Here is a 22160-nt window from a genome sequence, read left to right as displayed (position 1 = left end):
CTAGAATCAATGACAATCTGTCAGTCTCGCTCTCATCCTCATTTGAATTTCATTACAATACTTTTTTTTTCTCATTTCTTATCAAACTATTGACTTGAAGCGTTGTGTTGTGTTGCTATAGGAAACTTTGTTATTACATGGAAAATGTCTGAAATTGAAAAGTTTTTTAAGCAAGCTGCTATGCAAGTAGGTGCTGGCGGCAGTGCAGGATTTGTAGAAGTTTGCATTATGCATCCACTGGATTTAGTCAAAACAAGGTTACAAGTGCAAGCTACTGTGTCAACAAGATCAGCATTAGATCCACATTACTACACTGGTGTAGCTGATTGTATGAAGAAAATGTATCGGCATGAAGGTTTCACTTCATTTTATAAAGGTATTTTACCACCTATCCTGGCGGAAACTCCAAAAAGAGCAGTGAAATTTTTAACTTTTGAACAATATAAACAGTTTTTTATGTTTGGCTCCAGTCATCCCACTCCTTTAGTAAGTTTGATGTCTTGACTTTATTTTATTATTTTTATTTTACGAAAAAATAACACAACTATCCAGGTTACTACCTACAGCATCAATCAAAGATATTAACAAGTATTTGAAACATAGATAAGTAGACACCTACTGATAAAATTGATAGCAGTTAAACATTTGATAAAAATATATTTACATTTAAGATAGACTATATTATATATAGTCTATCTTAATATATATCTTAATATATATATATATATATATATATGTGCGTAGGCAATAGACTCTATTATGGAAGATATTTCATTGTCACCAAAAATGAATGATTCAGCAAAAATACCTGAATATGATACAACTGAGTCTGCCTTTTTGTATCCAAATATTAAACTGGTGTTAGTTTATAACACCAGTTTTGTCGTGTATGATTTTTATTATGGGGATACTTATAATTTTATATTTATGATAATTTTATAGTTAACCACTTGTTTAATAATATAGCAATAAATTCATGTAGAATGAAAAATATTTTTAGATATTAATAGTGTGCTTAGGATTTACATTGTAAATATGGTCACATATGGAGTTCTATTATAAGAATAACAGAATAACATTTGAAGGATAGATTCTACCAAACTGCTGGGTTTGAACAGACTTGTACACTACTAAATAATTTAATTAATGAGAAAGAACACTTGCTAGCATCAAATTTAATTTTAACTTCCATTTCAGACATTTTCCCTTGCTGGTCTTGGAGCTGGTATTACAGAAGCAATTCTTGTGAATCCATTTGAAGTAGTGAAAGTGACATTGCAAGCAGACAAGTCATTAAAAAGTGAGTTGCCAAGCACATGGGCTGTTACCAGGAAGATTGTGAGGGAAAACGGTCTCGGTTTTCGAGGCCTTAATAAAGGGGTGACAGCGACGATAGCAAGAAATGGTGTCTTCAATATGGTCTATTTTGGTTTCTACCACAGCGTGAAAGGCCTCGTGCCAGAAAGCAAAGTAATTGATTTTAGATTTCGTATTCATTAGAATATTACTAATAGGTACAAAATCACCGTCAATAATACTCTCTATTTCAGGATCCACTAATGGAGTTCGGTCGGAAAGTTCTCATTGGCTTTACATCTGGTGTACTTGGATCGGTTATCAATATACCATTTGACGTCGCAAAAAGCCGCATACAGGGCCCTCAGCCTGTACTTGGGGTTGTGAAATATAGATCTACCACTGGAGCCATTGTGCTGGTTTACAGAGAAGAAGGGTGAGTTGTAAATTCAAAAATGTAAAAAATATATGAATGTGAAAAGTTTAAATGTACATGTGTGTTTGTTACATGTGGATGGCATATAACAAACCTACATTAACAATACAATCCGCCCGCCGCCGCTCTCTATTTTACATATAGTATGTATATTACGGGCAATATTATATTGAGTTTTTCTCTCTTACGTTCATATACAGCTGTTCTCTACGGGGTGAACAGTGCCAAGAGATGCTAAACGAGATGGTTTACATATAGCGGGCTTATTAGTTGAATTGAGACTGAATGTATATAGTTATAATTTGCTAGTTTGTCACCTATGATAAGACTTTGCAGTTTATTGCCCTTTCCCTTGATTGATTCTTACGATCTGCATGAAGAATTAGCAGCTGGCACACTATATTTTCTTTTCACTCACAGACCAGAATAAAAATATACATTAGTAAAATTGGATTTTATACTATCAAACACTATGTACGAATAAAATTAACCTTTGTTCTTGACCTTCCTGACGTACTTACGTTATTTATCGTATACAATGACATGCATTTGTCACCTCACTTTAAGACGATCTATTGAGTTGAGATAAACCCTCAGATAACTTGTTTGCTGTTTTCATTGTCGAATTGCTCAACCAAGACCTGATTTGATTTATTGGTTTTTTATGTCTTAATTATGCATGCTAATAAATGCTAATAAAAAAAATATGTTAGATAAGTAGTTTATCAAGAAGATATTCTTGTTGTCTACATTCTATATTTGAAATTGAATAAATGTGTGCAAACTGTCTTTTAGCATACCAAGGCATTTGGATCCACGCCAAGTCAAATTACTGGTGCATTGCATTTTGAACCTCGTTATGATATTTTTGGTCGCAAAATACACGATTATTTGTTTTCAGATTCCGCGCGCTCTATAAGGGTTTGCTTCCTAAGGTGCTTCGATTAGGCCCGGGTGGTGCAATTATGCTTGTCGTCTACGATTACGTATACAACTTTTTAGAAACACGTTTTAGTGTGTGATTTCTATACAGATATATTTTATTTACCTATGACCTGGTGCTATGTACATTACATCGCTTTTATTTAGTCAGTACTTTATCTTATCTAACTAAGTAATAAAACATAAGCTAACTATATATTTTTGGATAATATTGTAACAAAAATATGTATCGTAACTAGTTGTCAGTAAATAAATATTTGATTGTTACTAATATCACTAGATGTGAAGGATTTACAGGGACTTCATTGCATACTGTAGTCTCTTTACTAATTGATTTGAATTGTATTTTAATTACTTTCCACAACGTTTTATGTTGATTTTAAACTGATACAGAGAATCTAATTATAAATTAAGTTTTACTGTAATAGCTCTGTGATATATGAAACAATAAGTAGACATAAGTTAATTAGGTACATCACATATCATAAATTCAAATGAAAATGTAAAACCTTTATCAAGTTTCAAATTATTTTAAACATTATAATTGTACATAAATAAGTACACACAGTGATCAATGTATTTATATATTGCATTTGTATGTTGGCATTTGATTTTGTATAATTATATAATGTTATTAATTTTATGAAACTAGCAGCAGCCAAATATTTTGTATAATTTTGTTGTTATATTGACTATAATTAATAAAAAATGTTTAATATAAATCTTTCTTATTATGAACCTTTTAATATATTTTATTATCGTGTTATATTGTATCGTATGTATGTTTTACCGCTCGCCTCTCGCCTAGCCATCATTGAGTGTGCGCGTAGTGCAATTAGTTACAAACATCGAAATACATAATGTAACATGATTATAAATAAAAATAATGCTTAAGAAATAAAATCCTACCTCTTCAAAAGTTACAAATTTATAATCGGATCATCTTAGGTACATGTACAATTACTCTGATTAAATATTGTAACTATGTACAATGTTTAGTATAATACGAAATTTGTACATAGTTACACATATTAAAAAAAACATAAGTAAAGTAGTATTTAAGAACTACACTCATAGGTGTACTTAACTGCATTTTGGCTCATAGAAGTAATATAAGTATTTATAGTACATAAGTATGTGACATAAGATGCAGGAAATAAGTTCCTACATATAAAAGGTTAGAGGTAGAGTGTATAGTAGAGTAGATTATAAGTACATTTATTGGTACGAATATAAGCTTACATTAAAAAAAAACAAAAGCAGATAATTTGAAGATATAATTAGTGGTAAGTAACAGCAAAACATTTTTTTATAAAACCCTTTTGGCATAGGTACCTAGTTTTAAATAATGCCAATGCAAAATGACTTAAACTTATGAAAGTATTCCTGAAATCTTTTCGCTATAAGGGTACTTTTTCTTTCTCTTTCTTTTTCTGTAAGTATTTTTTCAATATGCTCAATAACAGCTTAGAGAAATATGAATAACAGCGATTTCCAAGTCTTTTCATAAGGCTAGCAAAGTTTGAGAACTCTTGTCATAACATATGCAGCACAGCATAAATACAGTTGAATGGCAAATGCATAGCTTCTTTGTAAAATGAGTCATTTAGTAAAGGTTTTTATAAATAACCTTGACTTTCGGAAAATAATAGGGAGTATTACTGCACGTTTATCCCGCCACTGTATGTTAGATAAACAAAAGCTTTGTCGCTTTTTGCTATGTCGATTAAAACGTTTATTTTAGAGTACTTTATTAATCATCGACTTATTAAAATATGGACTACATACAGGTAAGATCTACAGTCAAAATCAAGTTTATTTCAGTTTATGACCACATACTGCAGAACATAACCTAAAATAGTGTTATTATTTTCAGGATAATTCACTATATCCTTCCTTTTTCTTTTAAACTCGCACCACGATTGTGTAGAAGTTATTTTTGGTCATAATCTGCAACAATAATGAAAATTGGCGCTTTTTGCCTCCATTAGCAATGTTTGTGTATATTAGTTGTACCAGTAGTGCCACCACAGAGTACTTTCTATATATAATGAAAAGTGCCACCTACGCTGAGCTTTGCGTAATATCTATCGTATTACTATTCTATCGTTTCATGCATTGAGATTATTCATAATAGTCTAATTTTTCAGTTGAATTTAGTAATTTTTAAAATAAGAACTAGTAACACCATCGAACGAATGAAAAACTAACCCTAAAGTTGCGAGATTACACAGAAATAACGGAAACGATTTCGGAAATGTTCTCAATAGCGGAAATTATGGATATCTACTTATCTACTTTAAATATTCTACATCTCACCATTTTTTCCACAGTTGTTTCTACATAAATCAAAATTATCAAACGGGGGGCTTACCATCATACCTTATAACGAGATTAACTTTGCGACCTAAACTGATTTGCATCACATATTCGTACCATCGAGTTAATTTTTAGTAGGTATGTGACAGGGAATTAGTAGGTACGAAGTACTTATTAAATCCATGGTATGCGATTCATTTTAGGTTCCTAAAACTGAGTTGCCAGTTTCATAGGTAGGCCTGCAGATTGTCCTAAAAACAAAAAATCTATCAAGGAACTTTCTCTCGCTATATCACTAAATGCAAATGTCATTGTCAGTCAGCTGTCATTCTCATGTATTCACACTATTCACAAAAACATAACAAAAATTGTTTATTTCTAAAAAGTTAGTTTATGTATTTGATTTTTTATTTTTAACTTAAATCTATAATAACAATAATTTTGCATTGCATTTTAAGTAGCTAATATTTTATCTTTTTCAGAGTACAACGATGGATCAAATATCTCCAACGCCGTCGGCAATTCCTCAAATCGTGCAAGTTTACCCACCAGCAAACTCGAAGATTCAGAGCCCTCACATAATACATATATCACATCAAACTTTGCAATCACAAGGCAAAGTAGCTTACCAACAAAGTATAGCTCCAAAGCCCCTTCACATACCGGTTTCTTCACATTTAGAAATTCAGAATCAGATGTTGACACAAGATCAGATTGTTCTGTCATGCCAGCAAGCACACCTACAGGAATTAAATCCGCCTTTGCAAGCTCCAATGCATCTGCGTCACAATGACATGGGGTCCACAGTGCAGATTACTTCACACGTCATCCTGCCTCAGATGCCTGTCTTCAAGCAGCATGTGCTAGTGAATGGAGTACAGCAGCAGTATTATGAATATGATCCGTATCAGAAAGAAGAAAGTGTTGCAGAAAGTGATCCCGAAGTTGTTGTGAACCAGCAGCTTGAGTAAGTTTTAATTAATTTGTTGGTGAAGTCCACACTATGTTTTCTGTGTCTTATGTTTTTAACTATGTCTGTTATAGATGCATCTGCTGCCATTCTATCAAAAAGTGAATAATTGTTAACAAATAGCTGCACTCTCTCATAGATATAAAAAGTTACATATCCTGGAATAGCATATAGGATATATGCTATTCCAGGATGTGTAACAAATTGTATCCAAATCTGTCCTTAGAATTTGTGTGATTTTGTAACAAATATGCTCAAATCCAAACTATAGCATTCAGTTACAGTATAGTTGATGCAATTGGTCTTTATCTTTATTTAGATTGCTCAGTTCTTGTATAGAAAAGGAAAAGATAATGTCTTTTTTACAGATACATTTATACTGTGTAATATTTCTATGTCCAATAAACTTTGTATAATGCAATTATTTTGTACTTACAATTTTTTGTGATAAAAATAGTTCTGTAGTCATAATATACAACTGGTCATTAAATTCTATTTCAGATGCAAAACTGAAAGTTCAAATGAATCATATGTAGCTCCTGTAAAACGCACACGAGGTGTGGTACGAAACCCTGAAAGGTGGGCTTGCAATATCCGTAAAATGAAACACCAGAGAGGTGAAGCGTACATTAGTAGAAGAGGTAAATATGTCCCGGAGAGAAAGGTGCGCAACATGAAAGATTGTTTACAGTCATGCAAATATAAATGCAATGAAAAAATCACTGACACAGACCGTGAACATATTTTCAAAGCATTTTACTCTTTAAACGCAAATGAAAAAAAACATTTTCTCTTAAACACAACTGAAAGAAATTATGTGAAACATAAAATGGGTGAAACAAATCACAGACGCAAGTATTCATTCAAGTATTTCTTTCTTGTAAGAGCAGTTAGGTATACAGTGTGTAAAAACTTTTATTTAGGTACTCTAGCAATATCACAAAAGCCAGTATATAATGTGCATTTAGGTAAATCTGAAATGAACATACCAAAACCAGATGGTCGTGGTTTATCAGAAGCCAGCACCCACAGCCTACCTCCAGAAGCTAAGGAACGAGTGAGACAACACATAATGTCTTTTAACACAGTGGACTCCAAGCCTATTAAACAGTATTCCAAAAAGAAGCAATATCTAGAGACAACATTAACTATAAAACAAATGTATAATATGTATTTTACGGATTGTAGTAAAGAGAATTCAGTACCAGTAAAAGAGTCAATGTATAGAAAAATTTTGAAACAAGAATTTAATTTGCATTTTAAGAAAATTAAAAATGACCAAGAACTCTGTTGTAAGTGTAAAGGGGTCATTAAGAAAAAGTCTTAATTCAAAATTACTTGTGTCCAACAAGATTTTTGTATTGCTCAAAAAAAGGCACCTAATATAAACACAGTTATACATTCAGATCTCTATTTGATTGAATTGACAATAACTTTATTTGAAATATTGCATTTAATTAAACATTGCAGACTATATCGTCGTTGCGCTAGTCAAAGGGGTTTTATAAATGACTGAAATTGTATAAGATAATTTTATATATAAGAGAATTTTATTATACAAGTGTTTGTAGGTAAAAAATATGGCTTCAAAATGTTTATTTTTATACATTGCTAAAATAGACTGCTTGTCATAACAAAATTAGAGGTACAAATATAATAAATTTTGTCTTCTATTACATACTTGTTTATAAATTAAAAAAAAACTGATCCTTCCCACTTGCATACACATTAGTTATTCACATGTTTGTGAGCTATATACCAAAATGTTCTCGTTTTTGTTAACCTGTACTACATAGAAGCAGATGAAAGCATTCATCTTACACACTCAAAAAGGTATCACATTTTTCCATCAAGTTGCTTATAAAGGGCGGTTTGTGCCCACGTGGTTCCCATTGAGACACACTGCGATTTGTAACACTGCTACACATAGAAAAGTTCCCGTTGTGTAACAATGTTACACATTGGAACTAACTTCCTCCCAATTAATAATAAATACCATTACTCAATGACACTCTGTATTCCCGTTAAATAATACTGAATGATCTGAATATGATATGTAGTCTAGAAATTCTATGACCAGGGTGAAATAGTGTGAAGAAAACATGAGAATTTGTTGACACATAATCCCATAGTGCCGAAAAACTAAATTTTGGCAAGCTATTATGGTACTTAGTATGAATGTACTATGATGACGCATTACAAATTCACTATCATACCTAATCATAATAATATGAAGACTAAAATGTATTCCAATTCCACCCAAAATATACCCACAAAATAAATAAATGTAAGAAAGACCGTACAATACTTTTTTCTCGAATTTAAATTAAAACAAAGGTTTCTAGTTTTAAATATTTATTTTATATTTTATTTTGTAAAAAATATCACCTTTGCCTTTGGTGTTAAATTGGTAGTGGTATGAAAACAATCAGGGCAAGAGGACCAAAGCTTGTAATCACAGCGAAATGTTATACTAAGGTCTAATGTTAATTTGCTATTTTTATACATAACGAACTTAAGTTTTATTGACCTATAAAAATATATTTTTAGAATTTTCCATTTAAGAAAAATACTATCTAAGATGTTATTTCAGAACATTTTCCAGTTTATGTAATTTGTAGTCCTGATTTTCTAATTAAACAATAGGACAATGTACTGGATTTATATTACTTAACAATTTACATCTAAGTATGTATTAATCTAATTGCACGTTGTGATATATTACACTTACTTAAATAAAAAAATGCGTATTAGCGCCCTCTATGCAATGTAAGTGTAAAGAAAAATGTCCTAAGTATTCTTATCATAGATGAGCATTGCTCAATACAAAATGAATTATTAAAATAAATATATAATTCGAAGGCTTCTTTTTTGTTCTTTTTCATAAATTGTACTTTTGAGAGAGTATAAAAATTGTTTTTTTTTTAATATACCGAGTAAGAAGATGTAAACCATGATTGGTCCAAATAGTAAGTAGTGAAAGTTAGTGGATCCTGGCTGGGATCATGACACAGACAAGATCTTCTTCATCTTCGTTCTTCAATTCCCATTTGACGTCAACCTTCACTTTGGGATAGGACTTGAGTACTGGCAAAGATGTCTGGTAGTGGGCTACTTGACCGGCCTGCAACACAGAAAATATAGGAAGGTAAATTAATTAAACCATCTGCGGGAACTATATTTTCACTAGCTGTTGCCTGCAGCTCTTCCATGGTAGCCTATGTTTGACTTCGGATCATTAACTATCTGTACAATCTAATCCAAATGTCATCAAAATCCATCCAGCGATTTACCCGTGAAAGCATGATAGGAGACTTTCGAATTTTTCTCTTTCATGTGAGCTTTTTCCTGGTTCTACCTTAGCCATTGAGCCCTAGGATTCACTTTAATTATTTTAATTTAATTTCCTACTTTAATTATTTGCTGAACATTGGTGATCTTCACCAATTAATTATTCTTCAATGAAAACAATGAGTCGTTCAACTTACATATCTTACCGTACTTATATACTAGGTATCAATGATAACAATGTTATCAAAGCCCGGCTTGACCTTAGACATATCTATACTATTATTATAAAGAGGTAAGTGTTTGTGAGTTTGTATGTTTGAGGCGGGTAATCACCAAAACTACCCAACCGATTTCAAAAATTCTTTCAGCATTAGAAAGGTACATTATTCAAGATTGCTATAGGCTATATTTTATCTCAAAATTCCTACGGGAGCGAAGCCCCGGGCAACATCTAGTTAATTTAATAAAATAAAATCAGTCACGTATCGGACCCGCAATATTTGGGTTACGAAGGTTCACAAAAGTTCACAACAAATTCACTCATGATAGACCTTTGATAGATCTATAACATGTTCATGATCTCACACGTTTTGTCGATAATTTTATCGATGTGATTAATGTGTACCTATTATACGGTGTACAGTGTTCCTATACCTATGTCAATTTGCAACTCACTAACACTAATAATTTTTGAGCTAAACTGGGGAACTTATTGGAAGTTATTGACTAATCTGAGATGGAAGGCCATGGGACAATATATTTCATAAGGGTTCTTTCTGTGGATTGTGCGGCTGTTTACTTCGGAACCCTAACTACAGCACATAAACCTAACTAAATTCGTTGCGAACTCGCCACTAGCTCTATGTTGCTGCGACATAAAGATCCTTGCAGGGTAACTTGACTGGTCGGCTGCTGAGTCAGTGAGTGCTCAAATTAAGTTCAGCGTACTTTTTCAGCTGAAGTTCGATCAAGTCAATACCTTTGCGAGTGTATCTATTTCACATTGAATTTGCCAAATTTCATTTCCAGGATGTCAAAGAAACAAAGGAAATGATCTGCATGTTTTTTGCTTAAATTCACACGGTTAGAATATTGTATAGTTAGTTGGGTTTCATGATGTTCATTTGCCAGGGCAAAACAGGAATAGCGCAACGGTCACTGCAAGACGCAATATCCAATAAATTATATACTGACACCGCATGACCCTGCATGGTTATGGTTAGTATAAGCGTAAAATGTAGTACTTAATTGTGTTCAGTTACAGCCGAATAAGTTTTTCTTTCTTTCATTGAATTCTGTAACAGTGGCGAAGTAATGTATTCACAAAACTTATATAAGCAATCATACACTGTCCCACTACAGTCAGGATTTAAGTGTTAGTTTGTGTTTAATATTTGAACTAAACAGACTGTTAGATATAGAAATTAATTTTACCAATTCAATTAAAATGAGCCCTTCTCTTTTTGCGAGTTAGAAGAGTGTTGTTTACTACCTTCAAAGGGCAAGCGAGTCCATTGTCCCTACAAGCGTCAGGCTGCGGCAGCGGGAAGGGCACGGGCAAGTTCATAATGACTCCATGCACCTCAGTCGATAAGCTCTTCACGTCTTTACCTGGAAAACACGTCCAAATTGCTTAAATTCTATATCATATTTGCGAAAGGTCGAACAGAACCTATTAACGTCTTGTGTCATCATCGTGTGTAGGCAAATTGACATGGCTGTTTGTCTTTCCTCTCATCCGAGTATTATCACGGTTTCTTCAGCTGTACAGCTGAGCTAGTGTATGCTTTCCTAATTGTTTCGCCCGTTTCGCGAGGTATTCGGCATCCTTGGTTGACAACCATTGGCACGCATATTATCCTTGTCGATAATCTACAGTCCTCACTTACTTGGCGTGAATTGAATCGATATGGTGGCATTGGAGTTTCGCTTGAGGATGCATTCCGTAGCATCATCTGCGCACCCGCTGACACCCACGCCTTGTACTGTAGCTAGCTTCGAACCTAGAAACAAGAGATGCTTCTTGTAGTCGTATTCCCCATGGCTGAGGGTCGAACCGAAATTAACGATGGTGAAGTGTTTGCCGTTGCATTCTCCGTTAAAAATGCTAAAATCACGTGTTTAATGGACGCCCCCTTGGCTATAAACCCAACCCAAAGTCGCGCGGCGTCATCATGTTGGATGAAAATTTCGGGAAAACTGTCCATCCTACTTACCTGTATACATAGCATATAATATAAACTTCATTTATACATTCTTTGTTTATACATTTTATATATAAATAAGCACATCTAACTACTATAAAACGTAAACAATAGGGGCATTGACTGGTTGGAGACTGATAAAAGTAAATATAACTGGAAAATTATTTTGTTACAGTCCAGCATGGCCTTCTACTCACATTCGATATTGTACAATATCGAATGTGAGTTTGTCACGCTCTCTTTCTCTCTCATCTGAGCGTCTTCCCGGTTTCTTGCTCACGATAACTTATGGTCAGGTGATTTGTCATGCGATTTGTATAAATTAGTACAAGTTCTTAATTACTAATTGATTTAAAGATAATACATAAGTTTACAATATTCAAAATAATTTTATAACTTCTTACATAAACTGATTATCAGAATTTGGTACAGCCACCGACTGTGTAGGATACGTAAATTCGTCCCTAATTAAAAACACCGTATCTTCATAGAAACACGTTTAATTACATGCTACGTACATCGTGACGTAACATGCTATTTTGGTTTACTTATAATTAATAAGTATTATCGATTTATCACGATTAATTTATTCTGAGCGTATATGTCGACTTATGTTACACTGACTAATCTTATGAACACCAGCAATATTTCACTACGCCCGAGTAAAATCATATTATATTTTGTCAGAAAACAATATCTGATTTTACAAGGGCTATGCCTATGCCTGTACGGAGATATCAAAGAAAAATCATTATGGGGGTCTTTATGGGACTAATAGAACTATTCCTAATAATCAATCAAAGAATAGATCCAATAGTAGGTAACTATAGCTCCAACAGTTCATTTTAATGACTAACATTTACTATGAAGATTCTGCTCTAAATAAATAATTATTTATTGTGTTTCGAATACACTTTCTTCTTATATTATAAAAAGTCGCAATTAGGTCTCGATTAGGTATCGGAGGTAGGTATATTACTCAAGGATTTAACTTGAAGATCGGCATAGGTACGTTTTGCAAGAACAGATTGCATGTCGGTGCTGCCTTGAAGCTAGAAACCACAGAAATTATTACTGCGTTTTCTGTGCTAATAATAAATAAATTGATGATTTATTGCTTAATAAAGTGATATTATTATTTGCTAGATATTATCTAGATAGTATTATGATACTAACCTTTGCCCGCGGCTACGCCCGCGTTTCCACGGGGACAGCAATTTTTCCGGGATGAAAGGTATCCTATGCCTTTCTCAATACTTCAAACTACATGTATGCAAAATTTCAAGAAGATTGTTGAAGGTTGAGTAGATAGAACGTGAAGAGTTGATAAACAAACATACTTTCGTATTATAATATTAGTTAGGACGATTGTAGGAAATCTAGGTGACATATTATAGGATTCACGTGTCGATGAATTTTGTAACGTGGTAGCATAAATCTAGCTAGTGTTTTGTAACTAACGAAAAAAAAAATGGAAAAAGTAATCAGATGAATAGGTACTTATTAACCACGTGCTCCGTGGTACTAATCTACTGAGTTGTTGCAAAAACTAAGGTTATCGACGCTATATTGAAACATATTAAAGACCGCATTAGACGTCAATGTAACTATATATCTACGATCAATCATAATGATTTTTATTTAATTCAAATTTAAAAAATATACGTAGTAGAGACCCAAATGACCCTAACCCTAGCAGCGTACGGTTTAACTGTAAATATTTTGGTACGTTACTTTTATATGAATAAACTTCTTTCTATATTCGACCATGGGGCCTGGTCTTTCGAAGCCTACATGTAGGTATATATTTAGATAGGTAGATATTTGTGGTATGTTACGAACAAAATATTTTCTTATATTCTTATTTTACTCATTGTTAACATGTTGTTAAATGTTGTCTGTGACATTCGGTTAGTGTTTCTGCTTAAGTAAAAAAATTAATTTTCAAAGCCCGAGATTCAGTTAGGTATGATTTTGAACACTCTCGATTGAATCACCTTTCAAGCAAAAAAATTTAACAAAATAGATTCTTGTGTATGGGAGCCACGTAACAATGCATGTTTAACGAGCTACGGGATAAATACAGGGAAGATTCATTTCCTCTCAATTTAACAATATTTTATTAAATTGAATTGGTATAAAAATTCATGTTATGCCCGACACTAATAGAGTGGTGTTATAACTTTGACGTATCTGACGTCGAAATTGAGAGGAAATGAATCTTCCCTGTATTTGTCCCGTAGCTCGTTAAACATGCATTAGGTGAATCGTATGCTATTTGCTATATACGTAAATAGGTATATTTGTCCCAACATAATAACATGTTAAATGATTCGATAAATAACATTCGTTTCGTACATTTTGACGAGCATTAAATTTATCTTATTCACCTTCCGGTATCCTTATGACCTTCGTTCAAACAAATTATAATATAATTTCATGGTAATCACCAAGTTAGAAGTGAGGAAGTTTTTTTTCTTGTGTCAGCATAAATCTTCTCAGATTTGACTCTTCATTGTTATTTTATGGGTCTTGAAACTATTGGTAGTACAAAAGTTTATCTTTTCAGTTGGTTGCTTTGAGTCGAAGTCCTATAGGGATGGAAATTATGGATGTCTGAAGTGTCTTTATGCGTCTCGACTATAGGAAATAGGTACCTATTTTCGTAATTACATATAATTATTGTATTAATTAGGATTTCAGACATGGAATTAGTAGAGCCCTTTAAATAAATATAAACTGGGAGAGCAAACTGTTCTCTCTTTATTTAGTTTTGGAAACTGGAAAGAATTTGAATTGATTTTTTACCTGTTTTGCGACTCAACAGCAAAACTCATTGACGGGTTAACTCAAGGACGATGACGGTCACGGTGGAGTAGAATAGTTCACCAAATTACAGGATTTTAATGCAGGTATGCCACAAGTTTAATTACATACTACGTTCGCAATCATTTCTTGACTTCAATACAGCTGGCTAGTAAACTATTTAGTACCTACGTATTTATTTTAAAATAGCTTAAGGGTAGATAACAATTTCATTAATTGAAGTGATTTTATCGCTATAAAATGCGAATTTTAGTAAACAAGTATATATTTATATTTTTGACGATCTCGGTGGCGCAGTGGTAAAGTGTTTGTCTCTGAACCAAGAGGTCCCGGGTTCGATCTCGGGTTCGTTCGGGTTATGGTGGAAAATGATCTTTTTCTTATTGGATCTTGGATGTTTGTCTATATTTGTTTTAAAATATAGTATCGTTGAGTTAGTATCCTAAACACAAGTCTCGAACTTACTTTGGGGCTAGCTTAATATGTGTGACTTGTCCTAATATATTTATATATTTCATTTCTATTATCAGATATTAGAAAAATATCTGTTAACATAAAAGAAAGTAACTTGTGTTTACTTAAGTACATCGGAACTTATAATATGAACTTAACGCACTCAATCATTGTCTACTTTTTGGGCTACTTTATCACTGATTTAATGATTAATGGGCACAACGGTTGCGCACTCAGAAAAATTAATAATATGTAATGTGATAAAAATGTCTGTAAGTAAGTAGTTATCGTGGACTTCGAACTAATATTGTTCTATATTTAGCTATGGATTAATATCGTTCCATATACATAGTCTGTACAGTCTTCTGGCGAATTATGGCGCAATAGAAGATCTTTTCGTATGAGAGAGAGAACATAAGTAAGTATTTTCAAAAAAATCTTTATGGCAAGTGCCTCAGAAGGCCGAAGGTGATTTAATAAGTAGGTACTAAGTTTTTATAACGTTTGATTATAACATTTTATCTTTATAGTAACATTAATCATTAATTAAATATTAAGAAAACATTTTATTTATTAAGTAACAGCCTTCCAGAGAGTATGAGGTTTGCTGTTTATACGCAATGATATAAATAGAAGCATAGATTGGGTGTTTGACATTTGTCCAGCAGCGGGACAATGTAGGCTTTCAAATAAAAATGAAATCATTTTATCTAAGAAAAATTGTTTCGACTTTTGTGTTTCTTTTTCTTTGAGTTTTGTAAAATTCCAAGTAAATTGAGACGAACCAATTTACTTATATAAAATTTTCAAGCCACAGATTCAATACCGAACAATAAGCGAATTCACATAACAACCGAATGTATGTGAATGTACAAAAAAATAACAGTCGAATTGATCTTGCATCTTTCTTGGAAGTCATTTCCAAGAACACTTTTGAAATCACGATATAGCAAAGAAGTTTGTGCTTATAGAGGAGACTTAGGAACTAAGAATGACGATATGCGATATGTATATATGATACAAATGCCGTGTCTGTACAATCATACGTTAGTATGAATGTAACGTGATACATATAATCACGGATGCATAGACAATAATGTAGTTATTTCAATATAAATAACAGATTGAACTAAAACCACAACAAAATGTATTCCACATTTTGTTGTGGTTTTTGTCACTATGTTAGTATACTTATATAAAAAACCCTATTTTTTATATATTAAGTAAAACTTATGTGTCTAATTAAAGTACATTGTGTTGATCAACTAGCTCTAGAGTATATACCTAAATAAAGATTAAAGTATAAAAAAGAAAAACTTCATATATTAGGTGGTGATTCCAGTTGAGTTTCTATTAGTCCTAATATATACTAGCATTGTCCATGTTACAGTGTTCATTCATCCATACGAAAACGTTGTAAGCGGAACTCCAATTGATCACAATAATGCTTAGAAGTGAAACGCAATAACAATCAAAAATTTTGTTTTTAAAAAGTATAATAAAACCATAAATACCACAATCCGTGTAAAATTTTGCTTGCGCACTGGCCAGTAGCACTGTAACGGTTATTAAAAATAACATGTTGAAAAAAAGAACTCAAATTCGCGCGCTAACGTGAACGTGATTACGACTCGCGCGTTCTATATGAACTGACCGATTGAATGGACTATGTGGCGATCGACCTTTACTGGTTTATAAAATGCGTCGGCGCATGACAAACACTAAATTGGAGTCAGAAGGTGACGATTGTCGTACTAAGTTAATTAAATTAGTTTCGCGGCAAGGTGGTACTATTGGTCGTTGTTTCTTGCGAGATAGAGCTCTTTGAATTACATCTGCTTTACATTTACTCTATTACTCGAGCCGCAGATATAATATTTCTAGGACTACCTGTAGGTTAAATTTAAATTATATAAATTAAGTACGGATGGTATTTTTATTCCAAAGCTAGTTTTATTCCACACACTACAAAAGTACATTCTGGAATACCTATACGATTTTTACAATGAATACATAATATAAACTGTGTACGTAAAACCAATGAGAAATATAGGCCGAAACTTCCCAGTAGGAATAAAGTGCAGAACGACTCTTCTGTACAATGGAGTAATACAAATTCTTTGCTCCATACAATGCTACAAACGGAAGAGCCGTGTGTTTAACGAAAATGGAGTGAATCACATACGTACACGCATGAGAATTTGTACATTGATACGTGACAAGATGCTATTGCTGATTGATAAAGAAATGACACGGAAATTCATCATCAATGGAAGATCCATTTGATGTGATTAAATTGAACAAAAGTTTGTTGACAATATCTTCAACTTTTACAAATAAATACTTTTTATAAGTTGATGCGAATTGGAGACGACAAAGCGGTTCCTGGGCTCCGACGCTCAACGGCTAAGTACGTAGTAACCAGGACAAATCTCAGATGATAGATAGAGACTTAATATAAGTTCGAAATGTAACACCTCAACTACCCGATTTCTATTTATTTACTATTCACTTCAATACTAGATGATATTTACAAATTATAAAAGCGTACTAATTCCCTAAAAACACTGTTACTAGAAGCGAGCGAAACCATAAATTAAGGAATAATCTAAATTGTCAAGAAAGAATTCACTTGGAATATGAGAATATAATATCACAATTTATGTATGTTTATATGACATGCTTTTTAATATCTCAGAAAATAAAATTTATTTATTTATGAACATTTTTATCATACTTAATGGTAATGTTAATTAAAAATTATACAAAATAAGAGAGAATAAATAAGTAGCATAACTATATTGAAAATATGCTATGTTATACATATATAACAGAATTACAAATATAAAAAAGAAAGCAAACAAAAAATAATAACATTTAATTAACTCTCAGAATAGTATTCAATACATTTTATTTAATGGTATATATAAGGTCGTAGGCCGTAGGCTTCTACGGCGTAGACGCTACGGCGTAGTAGCTACGCCGGGTTCGTAGAGATCGTAGAGCCCAATTGTCACATTATGACAATCCCAACTAATATTATAAAGGCAAAAGTAGGGTTGTTTGTTACCTCTTCACGCTTTATTTACTCAACCAATCTTGTAATTTTGCATACGTGTAGTTTGAAATACGGAGAAGGACATAAGATATTCATTTCATCCCGGAAAAACCACTACTCCCGAGGTAAATTCACGCGGACGCAGCCGCGGGCGAAAGCTAGTTTATGATACGATGGAAAAAGTACTAGTTAAAAAAACTACACGTACAGTATCTCGTACTAGTAATTTTGTAGTAAACAAACTCAGTCTTTCATGACATAGAGTAACATATTTAATCATACAGCAAATACATAATAGAGTATCGCATACATAATTTAAAGTTATACGTTTTTTCAGTTGTTAGCAGTGTAAAAGTAAAAGTATTATTTTTTTCCATGAACTATGCTCATGGAAAAAAATAATACTTTAACGCTCTACTTTGAAATCCATAATAGCTACTTAATTTCACATCTATCTAAAATGTTTTTTTGGCTTTAGGAGTATACAGGTTTACTTGTAGAACACAAGCAAACTCAGTAAACCAGCTATAGGTTAGGAGTTGACATCATAAATCACAATGTTTGTTGTACGAGATTTTGCAGTACTTAGTACATCAGATAAATGATTTTATTTTTATTTATTTATTTATTATTATCCAAACTTATTATATTTTACAGGTTTAAACCCAATGCAACAGAAAAAGCAATATTACATATAATTCAATTATTTGCGCTATAACTTATTACCCTAACTGCAACCTTTGTAAATTCACGCATTTAAAAAATGAGCTTTCCTATTATTGTGAATGTTTCGCGAATGTTCGCAATTAATGAATCGAGTGTGTTGAGTAGTTAAAGATTAAAACGAAAAAATACTTTAATATTGTCTTTAAGGAAAAAAATTGTAAATTGTGTTTTTTAGAAATTCTTGCTGGAATACATTTTAAAGATTTTGTCAGTGTGTCTCGGATTTTATGGCATCTAGACAGGGCATAAAAGAGTGTGTTTTTCTTAAAGAGATTGCTGATAAAATTTGCAAGTTACCTGAGGCAGATACGCGCACAAATAATTGTCTGTAGGCAGAGAAGGTCAAATCGTTGCTTGCGCTTTGAGTACAATCGTGTATTCTGACAGAAGGCGGATGTTCTTGAGTGACAACCGCTCTTTGCATACAAATATGTCTTATATTTTCTTGCTACGATTACGAATTGTGTGTACCTACAGGATATAAATAGCAAAAAATAAATTAGTAATAACTACTGCTGTCTGGTTCCAATACATAGAAAATAAATAGTCCTAATATCATTTAATTTCGGATAATATACACCCATATTTTTAAAAGAAAAATTGATAAATTTTGTATTGTACACTGGAATGCAATTGAAGCAATTAGCCATGGCAAGAGAGTAATGGAAGGAACTCCACCAAGCCTTGTTCTAAAACTAGATTATGATGGTAATATACACATATATCTATGTCTTGAATCTTAACATAGCTAAACTTATTTTACAACTCATCAGTTGGAGATACAATAACAAGGTGAAACTTCACATATTTCGCAGTAATTAAACGTCGGAGATTACTACGGTTCGTTATACTACTTTCTCTTTTCCACTTCGTACGGTCTTCGACATTTAGTTGTCAGGCCATTGTCACGCATATCTTCCTACAACGCCAGCACTTCATACAGGATCTCTATCTGTTTAGAAAGCACACCATTGTTACTATACATGTGGAGACAAATTCATCCGTTCTCAAGATCGTACCACTGTCTACAATAACTTTGCCGGATGGACGTTAAACGCTCGCTTCCTCCGCTCTGAGAGGACCAAGTCATAAGCAGAATTTAACTTAGGCCGATGTGTGTATGATTTTTTTATGTTCTCGTTACATGTATTACTACTATTTGGAGTTTGTGAATTTGCATTAGCATTAGCTTATACATTGATATTTGATAAAAGCAAGCAATGTTGGTATCTCGTTTCGTTGCAAATTTACTAACTTCGAATAGCCGCGTGAGTACCCGGATTAGAAATTTCAAATTGGTTTCGCAACCGTAATATATCTTAAGGCTTATAAAAATTTGAACACAATAAAAATCATACCATCATCTCTTGATGTGATCCAGTTTTAGACTTAAATCTGCATTGTCAATTATCACCATTAAGTAAGTTTTGTACTAATGCGATTCATTTCAGGTTCCTAAATAGAACTGTGCTGCATTTGTATCCTTATGTAAAAGTTGACGATAGGTTTGGTGTTGAATACCTATAAATACTAAATCATTTTTGTAGATAACGCTTATCATTTCAAAAAGAAGTGGCACGGTGATGACTTAGTTACCGACTGAGATTTTTGGGATCTACATAGGTAGGGTATATTGGAAAATTGTTTTAGCAGCTTTATTATCGAAAATAATTATTATAATTAATTACGGTGGAGTGCTAAAATCGTAAAAATAAACTCACTCTGATTTTTACTTGTACCAAACGACGGCTGGCGTGGCCGACGATGTTGGTTAGCTCATACTTCCACGAATGCTTGCTTGCTCATTCACAGATATTATCGAATAAGGAAAGTATTAAATTGGATAACACACTCACCGTCACTGAACGAATTACCGTCATTATAATCTCGTTAGTCGCTTAGTTCATATGTAATTTTCATTCCAAAAATTTTCATTCCAAAGGGCGGATTCTCGAATCTATTCCTTGGGTTCCGTATCTTAAACAGATTTTTTTTCAAACTTCTTAACGAACGACGTTATGAGAATGTCCCATAGATTATAAGAATATATTGATGATGTGTCGCTGGTCAAATTCAAATTCAAAAATTCAAATTCAAATCATTTATTCAGAAATTAGACCTTCACAGGCACTTTTTCTCGTCAATCTTTAAATTTATAGTTATTTCTCACAAGCTAGAAACTACTGGCATTTCGGAACGACCACTGCTGAGAAGAAATGCCGAAAGAAACTCATTTGAACAGTGTTGGTCCAAGAAATTAGTATTCCTATGGACAGTGTTGACCAGTCTGAAAAACAAATGGATGTCGATGAATGATGATAAATATAATACATATCTGCATTTATTTTATAGCTTGTATGAAACTCGACAATAATTAATGTAAAGGTAGTGCTTCCGTAAACAATAGGCACACATAGCACAGTGAGCGTCCTAAGAAAACAAGTCTTTACAGCCACGTAAACGTTTTACTGACTAGATTATGCCCGGGCCTACCGACAAGGGTGACAATCAAAGGTGGAAATTGGGACAAAATTACACCGGGTGCATTTTGAGAAAAATGACAATTTTCACTTTTTGTCAGCTAAGAAATTTTCTGATGAAATTTTGTGTTGTTGCTATGATAAAGAATGTGATAAAATTATATCTAAGAGATGTACATACAATGTCTGTACTCGTATTAAGCTCACTTGGACATAGTAAGTATACTTACTTTTTATCCTGTATTTATTCAACTGCAATTAGTAGATACTAGATTCTGTGATTTCTTTTGAATTAATATTATCCTTCCCAAACCCCCATAAGATGTTCACCGTACACGTACGTCCAAACCTTTGTCATAATAATATGTTATTATGAGTATTAATTTTATATGTAGAAGGCTTAGTCCGGTCGTACCTTGCCTGGTTAATAACGATTTATGTTGAACCATCACTGGATAATACCGAAATTTCTTGAAAGAGGTAAGAGACAATGACATGAAAATTTAATTTGACATTCATAATCAAATTAATTAAGTACGAGAAACCATCGTGATAGTCGCGCATTACGGCACTTAATACATAATAAATCGAAATTATTCTTTGCTTATTATTTCCGAATAATATCCATTGTGTTGAAATGTTGTGTATATAATATACTAGAGTCCCGTTTCGTTCGGATAAAAACATATAATAAATTATACACACAAACCTTCCTCAGGGATCACACTATCTATTGATAAAAACTACATGAGAATCAGTGCAGTCGTTTTTGAGTTCCAAACGTAATTTTCCGCGTGTTTCGAAATTTTGTCTCCCGTATCATGATGCGGGATACCATGGTTATCCTGAACTTTATACAGTAGTAAAACGAAGATTTTAAAGTAGGTACGTAGTTTATATGAGGAAATAGACTGGTGTTATGTTTAAAATAGTAATTTCACACGCTAACAATGTCATAGGCGACCGAAAAACTCAAATTACGGACAATTTAGGGATTGTTACGTCGATTGGGAGTATTTAGGCTGGAATGAGGATGTCACGTTTGTGGTCACTGTCTATCGGCTATAGCCAGGAAATTGATAGCAATTGGCTGCGGTGGCGAGTGACATGATGCTGTATCTATGTCGTAGTTGTAAATAAACTAGTTGGCTATACTTTA

The 22160-nt window shown here is 32.9% G+C and overlaps 3 protein-coding genes across 7 annotated transcripts; 2 read left to right on the top strand and 1 right to left on the bottom strand.

The window, feature by feature from the left end:
* The first annotated feature begins 10 nt into the window (after positions 1-10).
* LOC128674261 (uncharacterized protein) lies at positions 11-3377 on the top strand. Of its 2 annotated transcripts, none has more exons than XM_053752740.2 (4): positions 11-486; positions 1198-1470; positions 1551-1732; positions 2634-3375. In XM_053752740.2, the coding sequence occupies exons 1-4, from the start codon at positions 145-147 to the stop codon at positions 2752-2754; spliced, it is 918 nt and encodes a 305-aa protein (XP_053608715.1). In that variant the 5' UTR covers positions 11-144; the 3' UTR covers positions 2755-3375. The 2 variants fall into 2 exon arrangements, with proteins under 2 accessions (XP_053608715.1, XP_053608716.1); XM_053752741.2 differs by having other exon boundaries at positions 206-376; positions 2634-3377.
* Positions 3378-5240: 1863 nt separating this feature from the next.
* Positions 5241-7639, top strand: LOC128674260 (uncharacterized). Of its 4 annotated transcripts, none has more exons than XM_053752737.1 (3): positions 5241-5378; positions 5476-5960; positions 6465-7639. In XM_053752737.1, the coding sequence occupies exons 2-3, from the start codon at positions 5485-5487 to the stop codon at positions 7288-7290; spliced, it is 1302 nt and encodes a 433-aa protein (XP_053608712.1). In that variant the 5' UTR covers positions 5241-5378; positions 5476-5484; the 3' UTR covers positions 7291-7639. The 4 variants fall into 4 exon arrangements, with proteins under 4 accessions (XP_053608712.1, XP_064292337.1, XP_053608714.1 ...); XM_053752739.2 differs by having other exon boundaries at positions 5321-5378; positions 5455-5960; XM_053752738.2 differs by having other exon boundaries at positions 5340-5378; positions 5452-5960.
* A 662-nt stretch (positions 7640-8301) lies between these two features.
* Positions 8302-16411, bottom strand: Npc2a (Niemann-Pick type C-2a). The gene is made up of 4 exons (XM_053752742.2): positions 16252-16411; positions 11144-11257; positions 10747-10865; positions 8302-9087 (listed from the first exon to the last, which is right to left on the bottom strand). The coding sequence occupies exons 1-4, from the start codon at positions 16316-16318 to the stop codon at positions 8947-8949; spliced, it is 441 nt and encodes a 146-aa protein (XP_053608717.1). The 5' UTR covers positions 16319-16411; the 3' UTR covers positions 8302-8946.
* Positions 16412-22160: the final 5749 nt, after the last annotated feature.

This window comes from Plodia interpunctella, chromosome 12 (genome assembly GCF_027563975.2).
Source record: "Plodia interpunctella isolate USDA-ARS_2022_Savannah chromosome 12, ilPloInte3.2, whole genome shotgun sequence".
NCBI classification, from domain to species: Eukaryota; Metazoa; Arthropoda; class Insecta; order Lepidoptera; family Pyralidae; genus Plodia; species Plodia interpunctella.
This window is presented reverse-complemented; position numbering and strand designations above follow the sequence as displayed.

What these genes read in the sequence shown, in the direction of transcription:
- Npc2a (XM_053752742.2), bottom strand. Translation starts at nt 16,318, where the DNA reads ATGTTATTTTTAATAACCGTTACAGTGCTACTGGCCAGTGCGCAAGCA. An exon ending in ATCGATTCAATTCACGCCAA is followed by an intron (nt 10,866 to 11,143) that starts GTAAGTGAGGAC and finishes CGTGTTTTCCAG; the next exon opens with GTAAAGACGTGAAGAGCTTA. An exon ending in GACTCGCTTGCCCTTTGAAG is followed by an intron (nt 9,088 to 10,746) that starts GTAGTAAACAAC and finishes TCTGTGTTGCAG; the next exon opens with GCCGGTCAAGTAGCCCACTA.
- LOC128674261 (XM_053752740.2), top strand. Translation starts at nt 145, where the DNA reads ATGTCTGAAATTGAAAAGTTTTTTAAGCAAGCTGCTATGCAAGTAGGT. An exon ending in CCAGTCATCCCACTCCTTTA is followed by an intron (nt 487 to 1,197) that starts GTAAGTTTGATG and finishes CTTCCATTTCAG; the next exon opens with ACATTTTCCCTTGCTGGTCT. An exon ending in GCCTCGTGCCAGAAAGCAAA is followed by an intron (nt 1,471 to 1,550) that starts GTAATTGATTTT and finishes TCTCTATTTCAG; the next exon opens with GATCCACTAATGGAGTTCGG.
- LOC128674260 (XM_053752737.1), top strand. Translation starts at nt 5,485, where the DNA reads ATGGATCAAATATCTCCAACGCCGTCGGCAATTCCTCAAATCGTGCAA. An exon ending in GTTGTGAACCAGCAGCTTGA is followed by an intron (nt 5,961 to 6,464) that starts GTAAGTTTTAAT and finishes ATTCTATTTCAG; the next exon opens with ATGCAAAACTGAAAGTTCAA.